At 36.5% G+C, this 19,240-nt stretch overlaps 2 protein-coding genes across 36 annotated transcripts in view; both read left to right on the top strand.

Annotated features, from left to right (window-relative positions):
- para (sodium voltage-gated channel paralytic) overlaps positions 1–8,056 on the top strand; it is a 69,632-nt gene extending 61,576 nt beyond the window's left edge. For all 32 annotated transcript variants that reach the window (XM_069119826.1, XM_069119846.1, XM_069119847.1 and 29 more), the window contains one exon: positions 36–8,056. In XM_069119826.1, the coding sequence (XP_068975927.1) occupies positions 36–818 (783 nt within the window). In that variant the 3' untranslated portion in view covers positions 819–8,056. The remainder of the gene's footprint in view (positions 1–35) is intronic.
- Positions 8,057–12,674: 4,618 nt separating this feature from the next.
- LOC138183201 (uncharacterized) lies at positions 12,675–18,056 on the top strand. Of its 4 annotated transcripts, none has more exons than XM_069119863.1 (4): positions 12,675–13,184; positions 13,264–13,421; positions 13,794–17,575; positions 17,856–18,056. In XM_069119863.1, exons 3-4 carry the CDS (start codon positions 13,831–13,833, stop codon positions 17,879–17,881), a joined length of 3,771 nt encoding a protein of 1,256 aa, XP_068975964.1. In that variant the 5' UTR covers positions 12,675–13,184; positions 13,264–13,421; positions 13,794–13,830; the 3' UTR covers positions 17,882–18,056. The 4 variants fall into 4 exon arrangements, with proteins under 4 accessions (XP_068975964.1, XP_068975963.1, XP_068975962.1 ...); XM_069119862.1 differs by having other exon boundaries at positions 13,794–17,787; XM_069119860.1 differs by having other exon boundaries at positions 12,676–13,184; positions 13,344–13,421; positions 13,794–18,056.
- The last annotated feature ends 1,184 nt before the right edge of the window (positions 18,057–19,240 follow it).

The following is a 19,240-nucleotide window of genomic DNA, read 5'->3' as shown; positions in this document are numbered from 1 at the left end:
AAAATCATTACATAAAAATTCTTGAATTCGTCTAGATGTCAACGTCTGCCGGTTGGGATGGCGTCCTCGACGGTATAATAAATGAGGAGGACTGCCAGGAACCGAACAACGAGATAGGATATCCGGGCAACTGTGGTTCGTCCACGATCGGTATCGCCTATCTTCTCTCGTACCTGGTGATCAGCTTCTTGATCGTGATAAACATGTACATCGCCGTGATCTTGGAGAATTACTCCCAAGCTACCGAGGATGTGCAGGAGGGTCTGACGGATGACGACTACGACATGTACTACGAGATCTGGCAACAGTTCGACCCAGATGGAACGCAGTACATCAGATACGATCAGCTGTCCGATTTCTTGGACGTGCTGGAGCCGCCGTTACAGATACACAAGCCAAACAAGTACAAGATCGTATCTATGGACATCCCAATATGCAAGGGGGATATGATGTTCTGCGTAGACATTCTGGATGCTCTCACGAAAGACTTCTTCGCGCGCAAGGGTAATCCGATCGAGGAGTCGGCAGAGATCGAGGTTCAGACGCGTCCAGGTGAGGCTGGTTACGAACCAGTTTCCTCGACTCTGTGGCGCCAGCGTGAGGAGTATTGCGCGCGTCTGATTCAGAACGCCTGGAGAAAGCACAAGCAACAACGTCTAGGCGGACCAAGCGAAGAAAGCGACGACGCTGACACCGATCCACGGGTCAGACAAACCGCGGTCTTGGTCGAGAGCGACGGTTTCGTGACGAAAAATGGCCACAGAGTCGTCATACATAGCCGATCGCCGAGCGTAACCTCGAGAACCGCGGACGTCTGATCGGCGTCCACGACGTCCCAAGCACCGCCACCGTCGTAGTAAGCGCCACCACGACTAACAACTATAGAATTATAACAGACGCGCTAATACTGCTCGCGGAGAGCAGCGGCCTCACGGACCTCGCGCGCGCTCTCCATCGACAGCCTTATAGTTGTATAAACAAAATATTAAGAAAAAAAAAAATACATTCCTCCAACGAGTTGCCTTTAAATCCATTGTAAACGCTACGATCGTTGGAAGACACGTCGCTAGCTGATGAACACACAAGAGCGAGAAATGGGACACATGAGGGAACAGAACACAGGATGTTTCATTTTGGTTTTTCTGGGCGAGTCGTTCGAGAATGGGGCGCGAATAGTGAGACGACAGAGAGAAACATAGACTGCTGATACCGCGTACACCCATCGTCCGTGCTCGTTGTTGGGATTGGCTCGGTTCTCTCGTTCCGCGGAGGAATATTTATGGAAGAAACCGTGATCGAATATAATAGGATTTGGCTACGAAACGAAGATAAGGATGGACATACGAAGAGGAATCGAAGGGCAAGAACTGATAACAGAGAAGAACACATACAAAGAGTATAACGATAGTCGGTGTATAGAGAAGTGTACTCGACTATGAACAACGTAATCTTCGAGTCAACTTCCCCCCCTTCAAAAAACAAATCAGGACTCGACGGTTCACGTTGCAACGTACTCAGAATTCCTGCCCTCGATGGACTTCGTTACGGCATTCCTTACCGTTCTTCTTCTTTTAGAGATCGTACGATGACGATGACGATGACGATCCGCGCCAGCTGCGTTATATGCACGCGTACTCGAAACGCAATGAAACGAAAGCAAAGAATCATCTTTTCGCGTGACCGACATTGAAACGAAGACCTGCGTTCTACGGCGAGATAGTTAATATTGCCGCGTTCACAAAACAGAGAAAGAAAACAAGAGATCAGCGATCGTTTCTCATCTACTCTAGAGGAAACAAAAATTAACACGGTACATAGCCGATTAGTAAAATTTTACCCGCGTATATTGGATTTTTTACATGGTTTTGAACAGCGACTCGCCAATTCGCTGATAAACACAACAAACGAAGAAGAGGAAGGTTATAGAAAATCTATAAAAATGTAAAAATCAATGTTGATTCGCTGCGGTCGAGGTTCGTGGGTGACATTTTGATCCGTTATTCTGGTCATCGTACAGTGGTGTATAAAGACGAGAGAGTTTTCTGAACCTGAAACTGAACAGAAAAGAAAGAAGAATACGAGAAAAGAACGACGGAACAATGGAGAAAACGAAGACATTGATGAAGATGCTGATCATAACTGACGATAATAGTGAGGATGATCATAGAACGATTAAGATAACGATTATAAATGATGATGTTGATGATTATGATGATGATAATGATGATGATGATGGTGAACAAGAATGTTAATAATGTGAAATGTACGCGTAGTTTACTACATTCGCTCGGCTTGAACAAATTTTGCGCAATACGATGCGCGAACATCCGATCGCGTGGCTTTATTTTATCTGACCCTCTGCTTCTCTGTTCTTCGTCTCTGCACTTCGACATTTAATATCCATATATTATAACAGTTTGACGACTTTAATATTTATTTTAATATTTAGTCATATAATTACTATTTATTTAAAAGATCTAATAAGAATTACTCGCATAGAGCGATTTAGGGAAAAATACGATTGGAGTAAGTCAGTCGGTAAAACAGTTATGTATCTAGATTCAAAATCTTTTTCCCTATGAGTTTTCATTGTTATGTTGATAATTGTTGATGAAAATGTGACTATCCCTTTTTTTTACAAATCTATGAACAATATTCTTGCCAAAGAGGAACAGAGAGGGGGAAGGTGTGGCGAATACAAATTTCGCAATCATCATCAGCTAGATACTTACACATTTGCAAAAAACTTACACAGACACAATCTTACACGACGTAGTGATGCGCTTTGGAATAAATGAATATACATAATAGTGTAACGTTATTCGAATAATTGTAATCGACAACCGTGCGCCCGTAAACCCGTCTCGCAGTACGCGTAGTATATCTTTTAAATGAGTAAAACGCCGCACGTTTAAATAGGCTGAAAGAATTAACGATTAACTCGGTTGATAACGTAGAATTGGGCACAACTGTTTTTGGCTCGTTTTCAAGTTATATTTCTAATAGATATTTAACTCTCAATTATTATGGTGAAATACTTGTTATATCAGTAATATAATTAGGCAACTTTGAGATTTAAAATTGTATTTATTTGTTAGTGAAGATGAGTATATTTTATCGAATTAAATGTTTTGTCATTTTCATATTGGAAAATTATTAAAATATTACGAATTGCAAAAACGATATAAATATTCAGTTTATCATTGTTGATGATTTTATGATTGTTATATCATTCGAAATTTTAATTCCGATCCAGTACAGTGTTAATAAGATTATTAGATTCTGATAAATACTGAACTCGCCATATCGATTGTTAACCAGTACATTTTTTGTTAATAATTTCATATCTTCAAAGTTGTATATGTTCCAAAGCAATATAACGTCTACTTAAAACAATTTTTTATACATATTTGAATATAATTCACATTTTCCAAAGATAAAATTTAAATCTAAGGATTCATTCATGTTTTAGTTAATCCATGTTATAAATTAATTTCTCTGAGCGAGAAAGTTGTGTCATTCTACATAGTTTAACAATAGATGCCAAATCAAGACGTTAAGTTTTGAAAAAAGAAATTGTTAAGATTTTAAATGATTATTTTAATGTTGGTTATTTAAAATATTTAGTACATAGTTTCCGTTGAATTATCAAATACGAATTATCTCCATAAGAGGTAACAAACGCCCAAAAGGTATCCTGAACAATTTCCGTTTGCGATTCGAGAAGCTGCACGATTGTCCAAGGACAATAACGATTAACGACACCGACGAAGCAACATACACTTTCTTTCGGTACGAATCGCAATATAAATATTTAAGAAGAAAATTCGGTATATTTGAAATAATTAAAAAAAGAATCGATGTTTCGTAGAAGAAAGGAATCGTCCGAGTTTGTAGCTCGATTTCGAACGGGTTTACGTGCTTAAGAACCTCGTGAAAGATCGTGTGCCTAATCTCGCGGATAGTACGATCCTATCTGCCATATGGCTAGATAGAACTGTGTCACGATTGAGGAAAGTAAATCGATACACATCGAACGAAATTCTCAATGACCGTTAACCATGGCATATGATTCTATCACGGGTGAATAACCTCAATTGCATCGTTCTCACGCAACATACGATCGCATAGATCGCGTGAAATAAATCGAGAAACGCGTTGCAAACAGTATGCACACGGGGACAAACGAGAGTTCGTCGGAACGCGTCTATCAACGATGATAGCGATGCACGGTTCATTTTGCCATAAAAAAAAAAGTACAGATCAACGTATATTATACACGTAGGTACGTACACGAAAGAAGCTAATCTCGATTTGGCGCGCAACGGGCGTGCGTTAGCGAAGCAACAACACAGAGGACAAAAATGAACTATAATGTGTGTGCGTGTGTGTGTTAACGCGGATTGCGCGATCGTTATTTTTCTACGTTTACATCCGCGTTCCGGAATGGAATAGAGAAAGTAAGAGATGATGGGAAAAGGAAAGAGGAGCGACACCGCGTTGTCCATGTTGTCTTAACCGGAAACAGGTGTCGCGCTAGCGGCGGCGGAGACGCGATAATAAACGAACATAGAATCGTTCTCGCTGGTCGAAAACGGACGTAACGTGGCAAAGAAACTCGCAGCTCGCTCGAAGGATTGTATTTGAAATGTGTGGCAGGAACGACGACGAGGACATAACGAAAGCGGTATGGTTACGGACGTTCTGTGAGCTAGAAAATGGTGTAAATTTGTTACAAGCTGGACAGAAAAAAAGAAAGAAAGATGAGGTTAAGGGAAACGTAGGTATGATGAGGTTAAATGCAGGAACAACGCGAGAAATAACGGGGAATTATGGAAAAAGCAGACAAAGAAAAAAAACAAATGTTCATTATTTTAAGCTACGAAGGCTCAAGAGGGTGAGGATCATTGTAAATTAATCGTACAAATAATTCACACACTATCGGTGTCGAGTCCGCTTTGTCAAAGTATTTTAGAGAAGCCTGTCCGATATTAATGTCCTCGTACCTTTTCTACGTATATTATAATTGCATTTCACGATTCTCGTCGCGGGCCATTCGATGATCCTTTTCGTGAGTACGCTTCAAAGTATACGCATGCGCGTGGCTGCGTCCTCGCGACTCGTTCGTTCGGAAGAGGTCGTCGTTCTTCGTTTCTTCCGAGACTCGGCTTTCTTACGCTCTGAATCTCTCTTTGAGACGATTCCGATAATATCCCAATGCAATATATCTGCACAATCACATCGATTATCAATCGGGTATTCATCCGCTCATCATATCTATTATCTTCGGTAATCTCTCTGCAACGAAAAAGCAGAAACACGGATTACGCCTAAAAACTAAAAAATGCATACATGCATTGTAACGCCGTTGCTGTTCGCGTATATACTTGACGAGAAACTTCGAATTTTTCTTTTTGTAGGCGCACGTTATTCGAAAGTTGTAGAGGTCAAAACGATCGCGACAAACGATACGGTAAAATGCATCCGGTATAACGTATGACATAACCTAACATAACACGGAGCACGATGAACGGCGACGACGACGAAACGAAACGAATCGAGGCACGAGATCGATCGACGACGAAATTCATTCAACTCGTCGATCCTTCTTCTATCGAAGTACGACGTATCTGATGGTCCGTCCGGCTCACTGTCTAATTACTCCGATACCCCCTCTCGCCCCTTTTTATGTTTTGAACCCCTCCCGTGCTGTAATATGTGCAAATAATTCGATAATAATCAAATGGTTTGTACGCATATAATATACATATATATTTTCGATACTACTTTGTCGAATGGGCAACCGCGAACTTCTAGAAGCAATAAAATTCTCGAGACACACGACAAACGTTAGAAAGAAAGAAAGGAAGGAAGTAAAAAAAATATGTAAACAGGGCGTGACGAACGAAACGAGGTGCAATCGCGCGGAAAGTGTTCCAAAACACACTGGCCTCTTTTTAACGATAAACGGATCTTTCGGATTCTGTAGGAATCGTTCTTCCCCGAGAGGCACGCCAAATGAACATCGTTTCTTCTTCTTCTTCTTCTTCTTCTTTTCTCCTTTTTGTCCGGATACACATACACACAGTGCTTTTTATCTCGCGAACGTGAAGACTGTGATCTAGATTTTTCGTGATCGAATGTTCGATTGAATCGCAACTTCCCCGGTTTTCAATCGCGTTTACCGATCGTTGGTAAGCCTGTTAACATTCGGCCCGTTTAATCTACGGTCGTATCGAAAAGAGAAAATCGTAAGAAGATCGGGAACACACGCGTCTCGAAGGGTTGCCAGAAAATTCGTTTGAGCGTAACGCTCGGAACAAAAACATGCTCGGGAACGGTGAAAAAAATATTCGTTCGATCGGCCAAAACATTTGCTATGGCTGCGAAAAGGAACGAGGGGGAGGGGGGTGGAAGAGTATGCGTGGTGTGCTTCATTGATTTTCGTTTTACCAGAAACAAAAAATAAACGTACATTAAATACCAGCTTTTGCGCGACGACGGCTGTAAGATATTAAAGAACAAAAAAAAAATATATATATATACATATAGGGCTTTCCTTCGTTAAGCGAGGTAAGACGAGATTTAAACGTACTTTCTCCGTGGACGATACTGCCGTTACGCATTGTATAAAGAAGAAATGAAACTAAGTTAACTAATCGTAAATGCACGAAATTTTCTTAAACGGATAGCGAACAAAAAAAAAACAAAAAAGGCTTTGTAGTGTCTCGAAAACTCTCGAAACTCATTAACCTAAACGTCGTCAGATAATAAAACTAACTGATGAGTACACAAAAGCTACTAAAAAAAAAAAAAGAAAGAGGAGAAGATACGAAGCAGAAAAAATCCTAGAGTTGGGCTAAACAAAGAAAGATTTAAAAAAGATATATACAGAGAATAATTGAGTAAAGTGTCAAGCTGCGGAGCCTGTCGGCCAGTATAATGATCAAGCAACTGCCATGGGTCAACAAGCTAGATAGACGAAATGTGCTAAGAAACCAAAAAAAAGATCCAATTTTAACGAGCTAGCTGTCGAAAAAAACATTACGCGCGAAGGATCGTCCATTCAAATGCGTGCTCCGTGAGTGCTCGCGCTTGTGCACCGCGCCGGCGGCGCGCATGCGCAATTGCGTGTCGTGAATGCGCGCGAGCAAGCAAAGAGAGACATCGAGACAGAGTGCGTGCGAAAGAGCGTGTATGCGTGAAAGAATGAACGAGAGCGCGCGAAAGAGAGAGAGAGAAAGGGAGCGAGTAAGCGAGAAGAGTGCGAAAGGGCGAGAAAATGAGAGAGAGAAAGAGAGAACGTAGAAGAGCTCCTCCGTTGAATGACATTCATTACTATTAAACAAAATAAAAATATGGATTATTTGCACAATATTATAAATAATTACTATGTTTACTATGATTATTAAATTAAAGAGCAAATAATAAAAGGGATAAAAAAACTGTTGTTAAATAATTAATACGAAAGAGGGGATTGTACGAACAAAATAACGAAACGATTTAGCTGAAGACCGATATCGGATTTCAAAGAAAATAATAATAAAATGAAAATAAAGATAAAAAATAAAAGAAGAAAAATAGGGGGAAAAGACGAAGTTCAAGGAAGTGACGAGGATAATATGATGATCAAGACGAAGGAAGGATGGAGGAGGAAACGATTCGTTTGTTATCGATTAGTTAACGATCATCCTTACATTACATTATTGTAATTATATAAAGTAAACGATTATTACCGTAATAGTTACAATTAACAAGTTGTTACCGCTTTGTTATACATAATATAATTAATATACTAAGATTAAACGAAAAAAAAGAGAAAAAAAGAAAAGTAAGCGAATGCATCGTTGATTCGTCCTTTACTTATGTAGATAACTAAATAACAATTCGACTCTATTATTGTTTTCAATGTCTTCACCGTATTCCTTCGTTTGCTACCCGATTTCGTTTCGTTGTCGAAAAAAAAAGATTCGGTTTTGTCGGCTTACCTCGCCCGGCCACAATATACACACGTTTTACAGAGATATTTTCAATAAACGAAAAAGCTTAACACTCATACGATTGTTGTCCTTGTCATCATTTGACCCTGCAATCATGGAGCGACTGCCATTTCTATAGGCTGTCTCAATTAATATCCTTAAGACTTTCACGGCTCCAGTTCTTTCGACTTGTGCTTTCTGAAATTTTTAATCATGATATTTTATAAGAATCCGTAACGTTTCATTATCTTTACAATTAGCTACGGTTAAACGATATTAACAGTAATACTTTTTTACTAATATTAATGGTAAACTGCAGTATTAACATTAGCATTAATATTTTGTAGTATAACCTCCGATAATGATAATCTTGTAGTACTGATATTGACATCAATAATCAAAATGATATAGTATCTACAAATATTCATATCACACGTCATCCTCGGATATCTATTACAGTTCGCTTTTGCACTAGAAAATCTTGTGTAGTAGCAAGTGCAGGGTGTTTCATAAGAACGGGATGCTTGGAATTTTTTACCAATACAAACCAATTCATAAAAACGTAAAGAAATTGCTTTACTCTAGTTCTTCAAATTTCTCCCTGGCGTTCTTCGCGTTTTATAAATATGTTCTTTAAAACAATCGTCTGGTCACGTATTTGGAACCAAACATCGCAAGCTAAATAAACTCGAGATTAAAAAAAAAAGAAAAAAACAGGGAAATTCTTAACGAAAACTTCACTCATACTCCGTGTGAAATTTGTTTAAACATTATTCGACCCAGCGATCAGGCTATTATTATTTCAATGAAACGACGATTTTTCAAGGAAGCATTTATTTATTATGCTCACTAATGTTATACTTTAACGTTAAGTCAATTTACTCCGTTCCAATTTTTCAGGCATCCGAAAATTACGTATTTCCCTTTGCGTGACGATTAAACATACTTCCAGGTATAAATAGACAGCCGCCATGCTATAAAAAGATCGGCACCGCTATTTCGAGCCATGTTAATCGGCGCCACGTCGATTTTTTCGCCTATGGAGTTTTTGCCGCATGTAAAATAAAGGTACTTGTCCTGAATTAACGCTGAAAGCAGCTTTCTCCTTGCTGCATCGATGAGGTACATACGTATACATCACGTCTGGTGTCTTTTGCCAGCCGTATATGGCTCTCTGGACCCGAATCATGCAGCATAAATACCTAATTTCGAAAAAATAAAACGGTCTCCAAAACGTTTGGGACATTTAACGGGTCGCTTGACGCGCTATTCAACGAACAATTCTTGGAGACATAACTTTCACAAAACACACGTTGCACTCACCTTTTTAGCCGTTTTTTTCCTTTTTATTATTATTATCTTTTTCTCCGAGTCGTTCTTAAAATATCCGCGTACGTTATTGGATTTCACGCACGTTTCGATCGAAGCGCGCGCGAGAGAAAGAAAATAGAAGAGTAGATTCGGTTCTCTGAGAGACTTTGTTCCATTCTTTAGCATTTGATAAAATAGAAGAGAAAATAGAATGGATATTTGTAGATGAAGGTGGTTAAAACTTTTTAGCACAAGATATTTTTGGTTTAAGGTCTACAATAATGGTAGACATTAACTTAATTTATTAGTTCTATTAATTGCAATAAATAAATTAAACTTGATAAAACAAATTTTAACTTTTTATGCTTTCCTGCAGTTATACTTTTAAAGTTTTTTAATGATGCGGGAGTAAATGGCGTTGAATACCTGAAGATACAGCTCAATGCGTGAATCTTTTAAATATGGTGATAAAAAATATTTTTATTTTTCGTGTATTTCCTGGTTCAATTTCTGAAGCTCTTAATAATACGAAAGTAAGTAAAATAAGTCATTCAAAAAATAGTAATAAAGGATATGCTTAACAACAAATAATTTTTTGATAAATTTGTTTAATTAAAAGACACAAGTTATATTTCTCTATATTTTTTACATTGAAAATTTTATTTTTATTTCTTATAGTTAACATGGTAGATACTATACGTATTATCAGAACTCTCGTAAACGATCGTTGCATCAAGGCAAACGATTCAACTCTCTAAAACAGAGGAATGTCGTGGACGACGACGTTAATTCGCGTTCTACGTGACAATCGCACTTTTTCAGATGCTTCGTAGAATACTATGTGATGCTCTAATAATTCTTTTCAATTATGTCCACGTCTTGATATGATATAAATTTGCCTGAATTCTGTCTACAAAGTAAACTGTTGTAAATTGTAGGTTTATGCATTTATGAGAAATTTTAATTCGCAAACATTTGCAGGATATTCATAATATACAAAAGTATTCAAAACTGTCCAAAGTATCCAAGGGAAAGTACTCCTTATGATATTTAGATGGTAAAATAAATCTAAAGGTGAATAAAAAAAAGTAGAACAGATTAAAAAATTTCATTTTTTTAGTTTCATAAAATCTGTAAATCTGTAAAGCTATATAAACATTTTCGGTCTATTCTAATAACAAATCAATCGATAATATAAACAATAGAAACTAATTAATATTAAATTATTTAATGAAGTGAAAATATCACTAATTTTTTTAGACACCCTGTATACACATCAAACAAATTGGTTGAACATATGAGAAATGTAGGTCTTATACAATTATATGCAATTTAGAGTGATGAAAGCGCAAAGTGCTTACAAGAAGCGATTACGATTTTAAAACGAATGCTACATGACTTTGTTAAAAAGTAATCAGTATGATTACTCTGGAGTAAGTATATACTTAATACCTTTTTTGCTATATTATTTAATTTATCTTTATGCATTAATCTCATCTTATGAATTAATCGATATTTCTGAGTATATATTAAATGTAAACTTTTCTATTTCAAAAAAAGACAGAAGTTAAAGTTCAACTCAGATTATAATGTCAGCTAAGCATACGAAGCATTTCTATTTATAATATTGCCTCTTAGTTCATCATATGTTTCAGTCTGACGTAATTCAGATCTGGAATGCAATACAATTTGAGGCTGAATCTCAAGAACGACTCGATGTCGTAAGTTCAAGGTTCCTGTGACTTAATACGATTAACAAATCCAATTATCGCTTATCGTATATAGCTTTCACGAAAAAGATGTACAAAGTATGATAATCTTTATTGCATCTCAAGGAAAAAACAAACTTTAGAATTATGTAACAAGTATCATACTTCATTTTACAGTTAAAAAAACAAGGAATTATGTTAAAAGAACCGCTTTCATAAATTCCTCTACTTTCAATCCTAACCAAAGAATAAGAGATTTATAAGGTGAACTTCGTATTACATGTTCTGAAATATCGACTTCGAAAAAATCAGTGTTTCCTACGCCCTCTGCTATTTATTACGGCGAACATAGAAATTATATTCAATTCAATAGAAACAAGGAAATCAATATTATTTATAAATATTTTTGACATCAATGTATTTATTTTGTATACGTGTTTTGTGTGCGTCAGAGCTTTGTATATGTAATAAATTGAGACCAAAATCGTTGTATTCAGTACATCATGTCTGTGAGATCAGCAAGATGAAACACATCAAAATCTTAGAAGCTACACAATAGATGCTTAAGTTCATTGGATCCCACACATTTGAATTTGAATTTGGAAATCTGAATATAAATTTGAATCTGAATTTAAATTTAACATTCGTAGCGTTGACAAAATGATCCCAAAATGGTAAGAGGCTCTGGAGTCTTTCAGATATGGTTGTGCATTGAGTTATAAGTCTATCCCGTATCTTGTCTGTGGTGATGCATAATAATAAGCCAATGCTGTCCAGAGTCTATCACGTGACTGTCACTGGAGGAATTAACACATTCTCACAAAACCAATCTTATTTCATTTAGTGCACGTACACATATCTGCTTTGTACATAACACAAGAACATACATATATATTATGTATTATAACAATAATAAAATAGTGTAAGCATAGCAAGCAGTAAATTATTTGAAGTTAAACTAAGGCAACATTTAGCAATACTTAGCAGATGTTTATGCATTTAGTATATGTCAAAGTAAGTAAATAAAATATGTGAAATATGAAAATGTAATATGTGGATATACATGCAGAAATGTATGTACATATACATATTCATCAGTCATACGATTTATAATTTAAATTGCAATAGGTCCTGAAATTTTTTTAGATATTAACTTCTGTTAATAATCTCTATAAGTTAAAATTAATTTATAACTTGATATATATTTATATTTGTATTTATAATATAATTTTAAAATTGAAAATTTTCTCCAATATTATTAAATCTTTGATGCCATTTAATAATTATATCGGATTGGTTAATATCAATTACTCCTAGTTAGTAAAGTTCAAAAGTTTATGCTCTTGTATACTTTTACATATTGTTTTCAAAGCAAATAGTGCATAGTTGAAATTATATGTACTTGATACCTGCCACAGATAAAACAAATTTCTATGCATTGCCATAAATTGTTCCGCCTTATTACTAATTTTCCATAAGAATATGCACTAGCATAAACATCCGCGGTCATAATGATTCCAAACGATCATCTAAGTAAATATATAAGTACATCTATGGTGCGTGGGTACATAAGATGAGTGTAAGATTCACCGTGCGTGATTCTGCGCGAGAGTATGGGGGGAGATTGGTGTAATGGGTGGGGTCTAAACGATGAATCCCTTCTCTTCTCATATCTGATTCGATCTGATTCGAGTCAGTTTCGCGTAGTCCACCAGTATTCTTTGTGTTCGACGCGTAATACGCGTTCGTCGATGTCCATGTAATGGCAGCGCAAACTGAGCGCCAGGCAAAGATAGTTACAGATCGTAGATGTCTCGAACTAGATACACTCCGCTCTAAACGTTAAACATAACCGAATCTCTATTCTAAATCGTTCAGAATCATAGAAACTTACTGTCGTACGAAAAAGTGAAGTCGAGACACCGCTTTTACAGTTCAACTGTCAAGATAACGAGCGTATTGCGAAAGACTGCAGAAGAGGTGTGGAGATCCTATCAGCGTTATCAATACTGCACTGGACGTACTGACCTAAGTTTAGTACCGCGTTTTTTATGCTGTGAAACGTGAACGGACTTTGTGACTGACATTCTCAATTCGCACAGGGGAAAATTTTTGGCAGATGTACAGAAAATTCGCCCTTCGCCTAATACTTATCTGAATCATTCAGCCGACCGTCTGCATGGAGGTTAGCAGACAATATTCTATTTATATACTACATACACGCAATGCTATATAATTGTTTATAATGGAAACCTTGCTTCAAGGTGTTCACTGTATAAACATATCGGTATCGGAAATGGAAGATTTGTCTTTCGATAAAATCTAATCTGTTTATTGGTTATAGCAAAGTATTTGCATTCTCATCTTTACACATTTTCTGCATTTATACATATTGTGTACATATACATATCCATATATATCCGTAAGTAAAATTATTGTTGTAATTGTAATTGTTGAAATTGTGAGTGTGTGTTATTAGACTGCAGATGTTTATATATTTATGAGAAATGCAAAAATACATAAAATATCCCTAGTAAAATACTTGTAATATCTATTGGGTGAAATAAATTTCTATTTAAGTTCTATTTTCTTCATTTTGTTCATAAAAATATAAACTCGCACAGATATCCACAGTCTAGTTATTATAGTTATTAATATAATTAATGTATGTTAATATCAACATACTAAAATTATAGATTAATATGCATTAAATCATAGATTTAAAAAGTAGTGTTTTTCCAAACAGTATTAAGTTTCTAGAATTTTAGATATTAATTAATCTTACATTTTTTAGGTATTATAATATATTTAATGAGATAAATTATTTATTCATGATGGAGAAGAGAAGTATCAGTGGAAAGGACATTCTAAGAATGGATGGACTATTACCCCCAACCCGACGCTTACCAGTCTGTAATGCAGTTACTTCTACAGACAAAAAGAAAGAAAAAAAGTGGTCGATTGGTGGAATCTTGAAACGAATATCTTCAATAAGGGATTATGATAGTTCTTCAAACGATGAAGAAATTGTATATTGTACAAGGCAGCCGAGACCTCGAACAGTATTTAATAGGAAATCACATAACGTTGTTCTTCATCCAGTTGAAAAGAGTTCAAATCAATATTTAAATATCAATGATTCAAATAACACTGCTGCAAAATCAGTGGATACAGCAAGTATGCAAAGAGATTCTTTAAACTCCCGTAGTAGTGATGGTTCATTAGATGGGTTAAGTAAGAAAGCGAGAAAAAATAAATTGAAAGCACAAGTGGAAGCAAAACGGGATCGCATTTGTGCAGACAGTAGTTCAGACGAAGAGTCACGTAAATCTTGTAATTCGTTGACAAGGTACCAAAATGAAATTGCTGGGCATAGTACACAAAAAAATGGTTTCTGCAGTAGAAGAAGTCGAGCAGCTCGAACAGAACGTTATATAAAACGTTTATCAAGGGATGAAGGTCACAAGTTCCCAGAAAACCTAAATAATATAGCAAATAAGCATAACAGTCATGATTTCATGAATGAAGAACAATCATCTGTAGCTGTGGATACAAATGAATTATTTCAGCTTCCACAACAATCACCACGTTTTATCAATTATTCTAATAGCAATACCTTCCCTGTACAGAGATCTGTTGAAAACTTACGACAATCTGGAATGGTTGCATCCAATTTGCAAGCAAGGTCGTCTACTGATGTTACAAAATATCCGACAGATCAATATATAACAGATTTAAATCAGAATAATACTTATGCAAAGCCAAATGTTTTGCACAAAAATAAGAACCACGTAAATCAGGAGAAAAATTATATTTTCAATTCGCCCACGGCTAATACAATTTATGCTGAACCATACGATTACACGACAAATCATCAATTTGCAAGTCGAAGTTCCTCTCCGCCCGAGCCTCCACCAAGAAACCCACGTTGTCGAGTTTTTACCTATAGTTGTAATTCTTTTCCATTTAATGGGAAATATCGTGTGACGAAATACGACGATACTCTACATGATAAATTGAACGATATTCACGAAGTTACCAAGGATCATTTAAAAAGTTTAAGGTCTTACGAATCGAATAACGAAATCAATCGGTGTGACTCGATAAAACAATGCCCACGGCGTCCATTGTCTCTGTCTGTAAGCTCGACGCAGACTTGTAATTTATCAGAATGTACGAACAATAGACACAATTCAACTGGTAGACACATAGATGAACCATTGTTTAAAGAAACGGAAGCAATGAAATGTCAGAGGAGGAATGATCGCAATGATCAACTTACTTCAAGCTTTAAAAATTATGATACCAAAATACGTGAAAATAGATTGTCTACTACTTATATAAAAAATATGCGCAATAATTCTACGTCACCTACTTTTAAGTCTTTAAATTGTTCCTGCGCAAGATCACCAAGTAAACAGATTGTAAGAGAAGATTCTTATAATTTACCAAATGTTACATTCGTAGATAATATGAAAACCGAAGTAAAGGAAGAAAAACAAATAACTAGTGAACAAGACACGTTAGAAAGGAAAAGAAGTTCCAAGAATCTTGAAGATGCTCTTTCTGAGCTAGAAGCAATATATAACAGCCTTCGTCTTGGAGACGAAGATCTCCTTGACCGGGCAGAACGACGGAGTATGGAAGAATTTAGCCTACGTCAAGCAAAAAATAATACTGTTCCATTTATTTCAGAAGATTCAATAGATAGAATGAAAGACGATATGGCTTACAGAAGAATGCACCCAAAGGAGAGACCTACATCGTTGTCAGAAGTGGTCGGCCAATCTGCGCTCTCTAATATCAGCTACCTGATAGCCTCGCCTATTTTGTCACGCAAAGATACAACTGATGATTATCTGTATGGCGCGAATTACCTAACACGTCGAGACGAACCGGACGTAACGCGAGATGATGTCGTTTATCGGAGCATTCATCACGCTAACAACACATTAAAGGTGATTGATCCTCAACCTCCGTTTGGAATACCTCTAGGGCCGGTGACGGCCGCTACGGAAAGCGATTATTTACACACTACACCGATTAAGCCAGACCATCCACGTTCGTCATACATTCCGCAATGCGAGCCTGACATTGTTACGGATGACTTGGCTTACCGAGCTCTCAGGAAGGATGCCAATACGCCGAGAAGCAGCGTTGAAAGTAAATGCAGCATCACTACAGATCAGGAAACCACTTTTGGTTCGAAGAAGAAACGAGCGGTTAGATCTTTATCCGCCAATCTGTACGGTTTAATTAATCACGATAGGATTCATCTTAGAAGAGAACCTAATCTTCAAGATATTAAGGACGAGATAAATAACACAATAATGGATATCAAATCGTTACCCGTACGATCCGATAGGCGTGTCGTGAGCGATGGTGAACTCTCCGATTACGATCGATGGCGTACTGATGGTTTATTGAGGAACTCTAAAACTGATATAAATGGCAATCGTCCAATTACTAATGCGCATAGAAAGAAACTGCGTGTTTACGTTTCACCGTCGACTCGAATACAAGATGGTAATAAAAATGAGGATAATGCGAGAGCACAGAATTCCGTGACATCTAATAACATGCTATCAAAGGCCTTGAACAATGAATTCTGGCAGAATTGCGAGCAGAGCAAATCAAATGAATCGTCCAATCATGATACGGAAACCGATTTCACGGCATACAGTCGTCTATGTCAAGATTTAGTCAATTTGATCGAAGGACAAGACGATATGGAAGTGAAACTGACTGAGGAAACGAATGTTCCTTCAGAGCTTCCTGTAATAGCAGATGTCAATGATAGTAATAAAACGGAGGAATCTTCCATATTACATATACAGTCTTTAGGTAGTCATTATTCAGAAAATAATACGGAGAATCATAAAGAAGATACGGATAAAGAAAACATAGAGAAACTGACGGAGACCCTCGCTAATCCTGAGAACGAATGTTCTGAGAAGACTGACGATAATACATTCGACTTCTATCTTCGTGTCGCGGACGAAAATGTTAAACTAATTGCGGAGGCGTTCAGCAGCGTAGCAGATCACTTACGTGATAGTCGTTCAAGCCAAAAGAATTCGCTGACGTCGCACCGTTCTGAAATAGAAACCGATAGTACGACGCCCAATACTAGTACTCGTAACTCCGTTACTTGTAGTCTAGACGACACAAACGATGATGATCTGTCTAGTTCATCAAGGACCACTGATGCATTAAATGTAGTTCCTAAAGAAGATGACCACAACTTTGTGGAACCGGAAGAAACGAGAAATGATTTGCATACTAATCCAGAACTCGATCTTTCCAAAGCTGTTTATGATTTACAATTAGCAGCGGCAAGTTTATGCGAGCACGAGAAGGAAATAGAAAAACTAGAAGCTTTATTGAAAAAAGATGCAACAAATAACATTTCTTGTAGTAGTAACATCGAGGCTAAGGAGGATATTCCCTTGTTAAATATTGAGAATAATTTAATGGCGCTGAACGATGGAAATGAAAATAAGTGCGATATGGAAGAAACGATAACATCGACCGATGATAAACCACGCACTGTTGATCGTGACCCAAATTGTGAAGGTGAGAGTACAAAATGCAAGAATACTTGTGAACATGTTATCCCTCGTTCGACTGAAATGCGTATTTCATATGTTACTAACCTCATAACCATACTGATAACTACATATTCTATGGTTTTGCTGGCTTGTTTTCTTGCACTGCTTTTAGCGACCGTAGCGGCATCATGACTGGACCCTTAACGACAAATGTTTAATGCATTTTATAATTAGAAGGTTTGATTCGAAGCGTTTTTCATTATTTTGAGACTATTATTATTTGAATCATGTTACTAATGTCGTAGGTCTCCCGGCAAATGATCATTTATGATGTGAACCATTCTATACGAGTGCATAACTAACTGATATACAACGTCGTTGAGCGACATGCGGCAGGACGATTGAGTTTTGTGTAAGATCGAGTTTCTGTGAACTGTTTCTGAAGGAATGATTTGTTCTTGTTGTTCTTGTTAATGTTGTTGGTTTTAATAAAGTTTAAACGTTAACTATGCTGTTGACTTTATTGTACATGGTATATATCATATGTATTTCATTATGAAAATGAAAATCTGTAATATCATACAATCGGATTAAATGTATACGTTAAATTATGAAAATATTAAAACATGATCTCTTTCGTGGAAATTTTTATTTAACATTATTTAACCTTACCGTTTTTCTTATGCATTGCAAAATCATGAAAAAGTATTCATCGAAGTACATATGATAACACATGAATTTAAATGTTAAAAAAATTACAATAAAGACATAAAAATTCATTGATGTGCCTACATTGAAATAAAATATTTTAAAATGGTAAATTATAGATTCTGGCTATATGCAAATATTAGTTATTAATACTTGTATATAAATTCACTTGTATATAAAATCATTAAGTAATAAAACAATTGTCTTTCCTCTCTGAAATATATATTTGCCGAAATTTTTGTTAACTACAGTAGAAATCAGTATAGTCGATAAAATCACTTCCTTACCTCCATGGTAACACATCCATAGTGCTTTATCTCTTTTTGACGAAGAAGTCATGAATATCGGATATGATCTGTTTTTATGACTAAAAGTGCGATTAGAATATATATTTTGATAGTTCATTCAAGGTAGTTAACCCATTTTATCGAGGTGAAGAATGCGCGATCATACCGTAAGAGTTGTGTGGTGCATTGAAGCTGAACATTGATCGTATAGTACTAGAGTAACAGGCCAGGGTTAGAAGGGGTTTGCTAAAACGTCGAGTAGTTATCGATTGCGGACTACCATGACGTCATCGTGGATCACGCCACATCCCCGCCCATTGAAACTCTGCTTGTGATTGGTTCGGGTGTAGGCCGGCTATCTATATCGAAAAGCAAAACCGTCGCGGCTTGTGAGTCAAATCCTTGAGTCTTCACATGCGCATAAATTAATTTATGCGATGTGAATCTGCATTATATATGGATAATTATATAAATCTTAACGATTATTATGTTCGTTATGTCATGTTAACAAAATTTACGAGACTAAACGGGCAAAATCTCCGAGTATAAACTGTTCGCTATGTTAAAAAATTGGCGGGAGATTTCAAATGAACAATGTATTCAAACTACAGCAATGTTTTTTAGAAAGTTCTATTAGAAGTAAAGTGAATTCTTCTTTTCACTCGTAATTTCTGATATTCTTCAAAATTATCTAG

Source organism: Bombus flavifrons, chromosome 9, assembly GCF_040668555.2.
Source record: "Bombus flavifrons isolate JBK064 chromosome 9, iyBomFlav1_principal, whole genome shotgun sequence".
Lineage (NCBI taxonomy): Eukaryota > Metazoa > Arthropoda > Insecta > Hymenoptera > Apidae > Bombus > Bombus flavifrons.
This window is presented reverse-complemented; position numbering and strand designations above follow the sequence as displayed.

Bases quoted from the DNA above. Each gene is read 5' to 3' on its own strand.
- LOC138183201 (XM_069119861.1), top strand. From the start codon at position 13,831: ATGATGGAGAAGAGAAGTATCAGTGGAAAGGACATTCTAAGAATGGAT.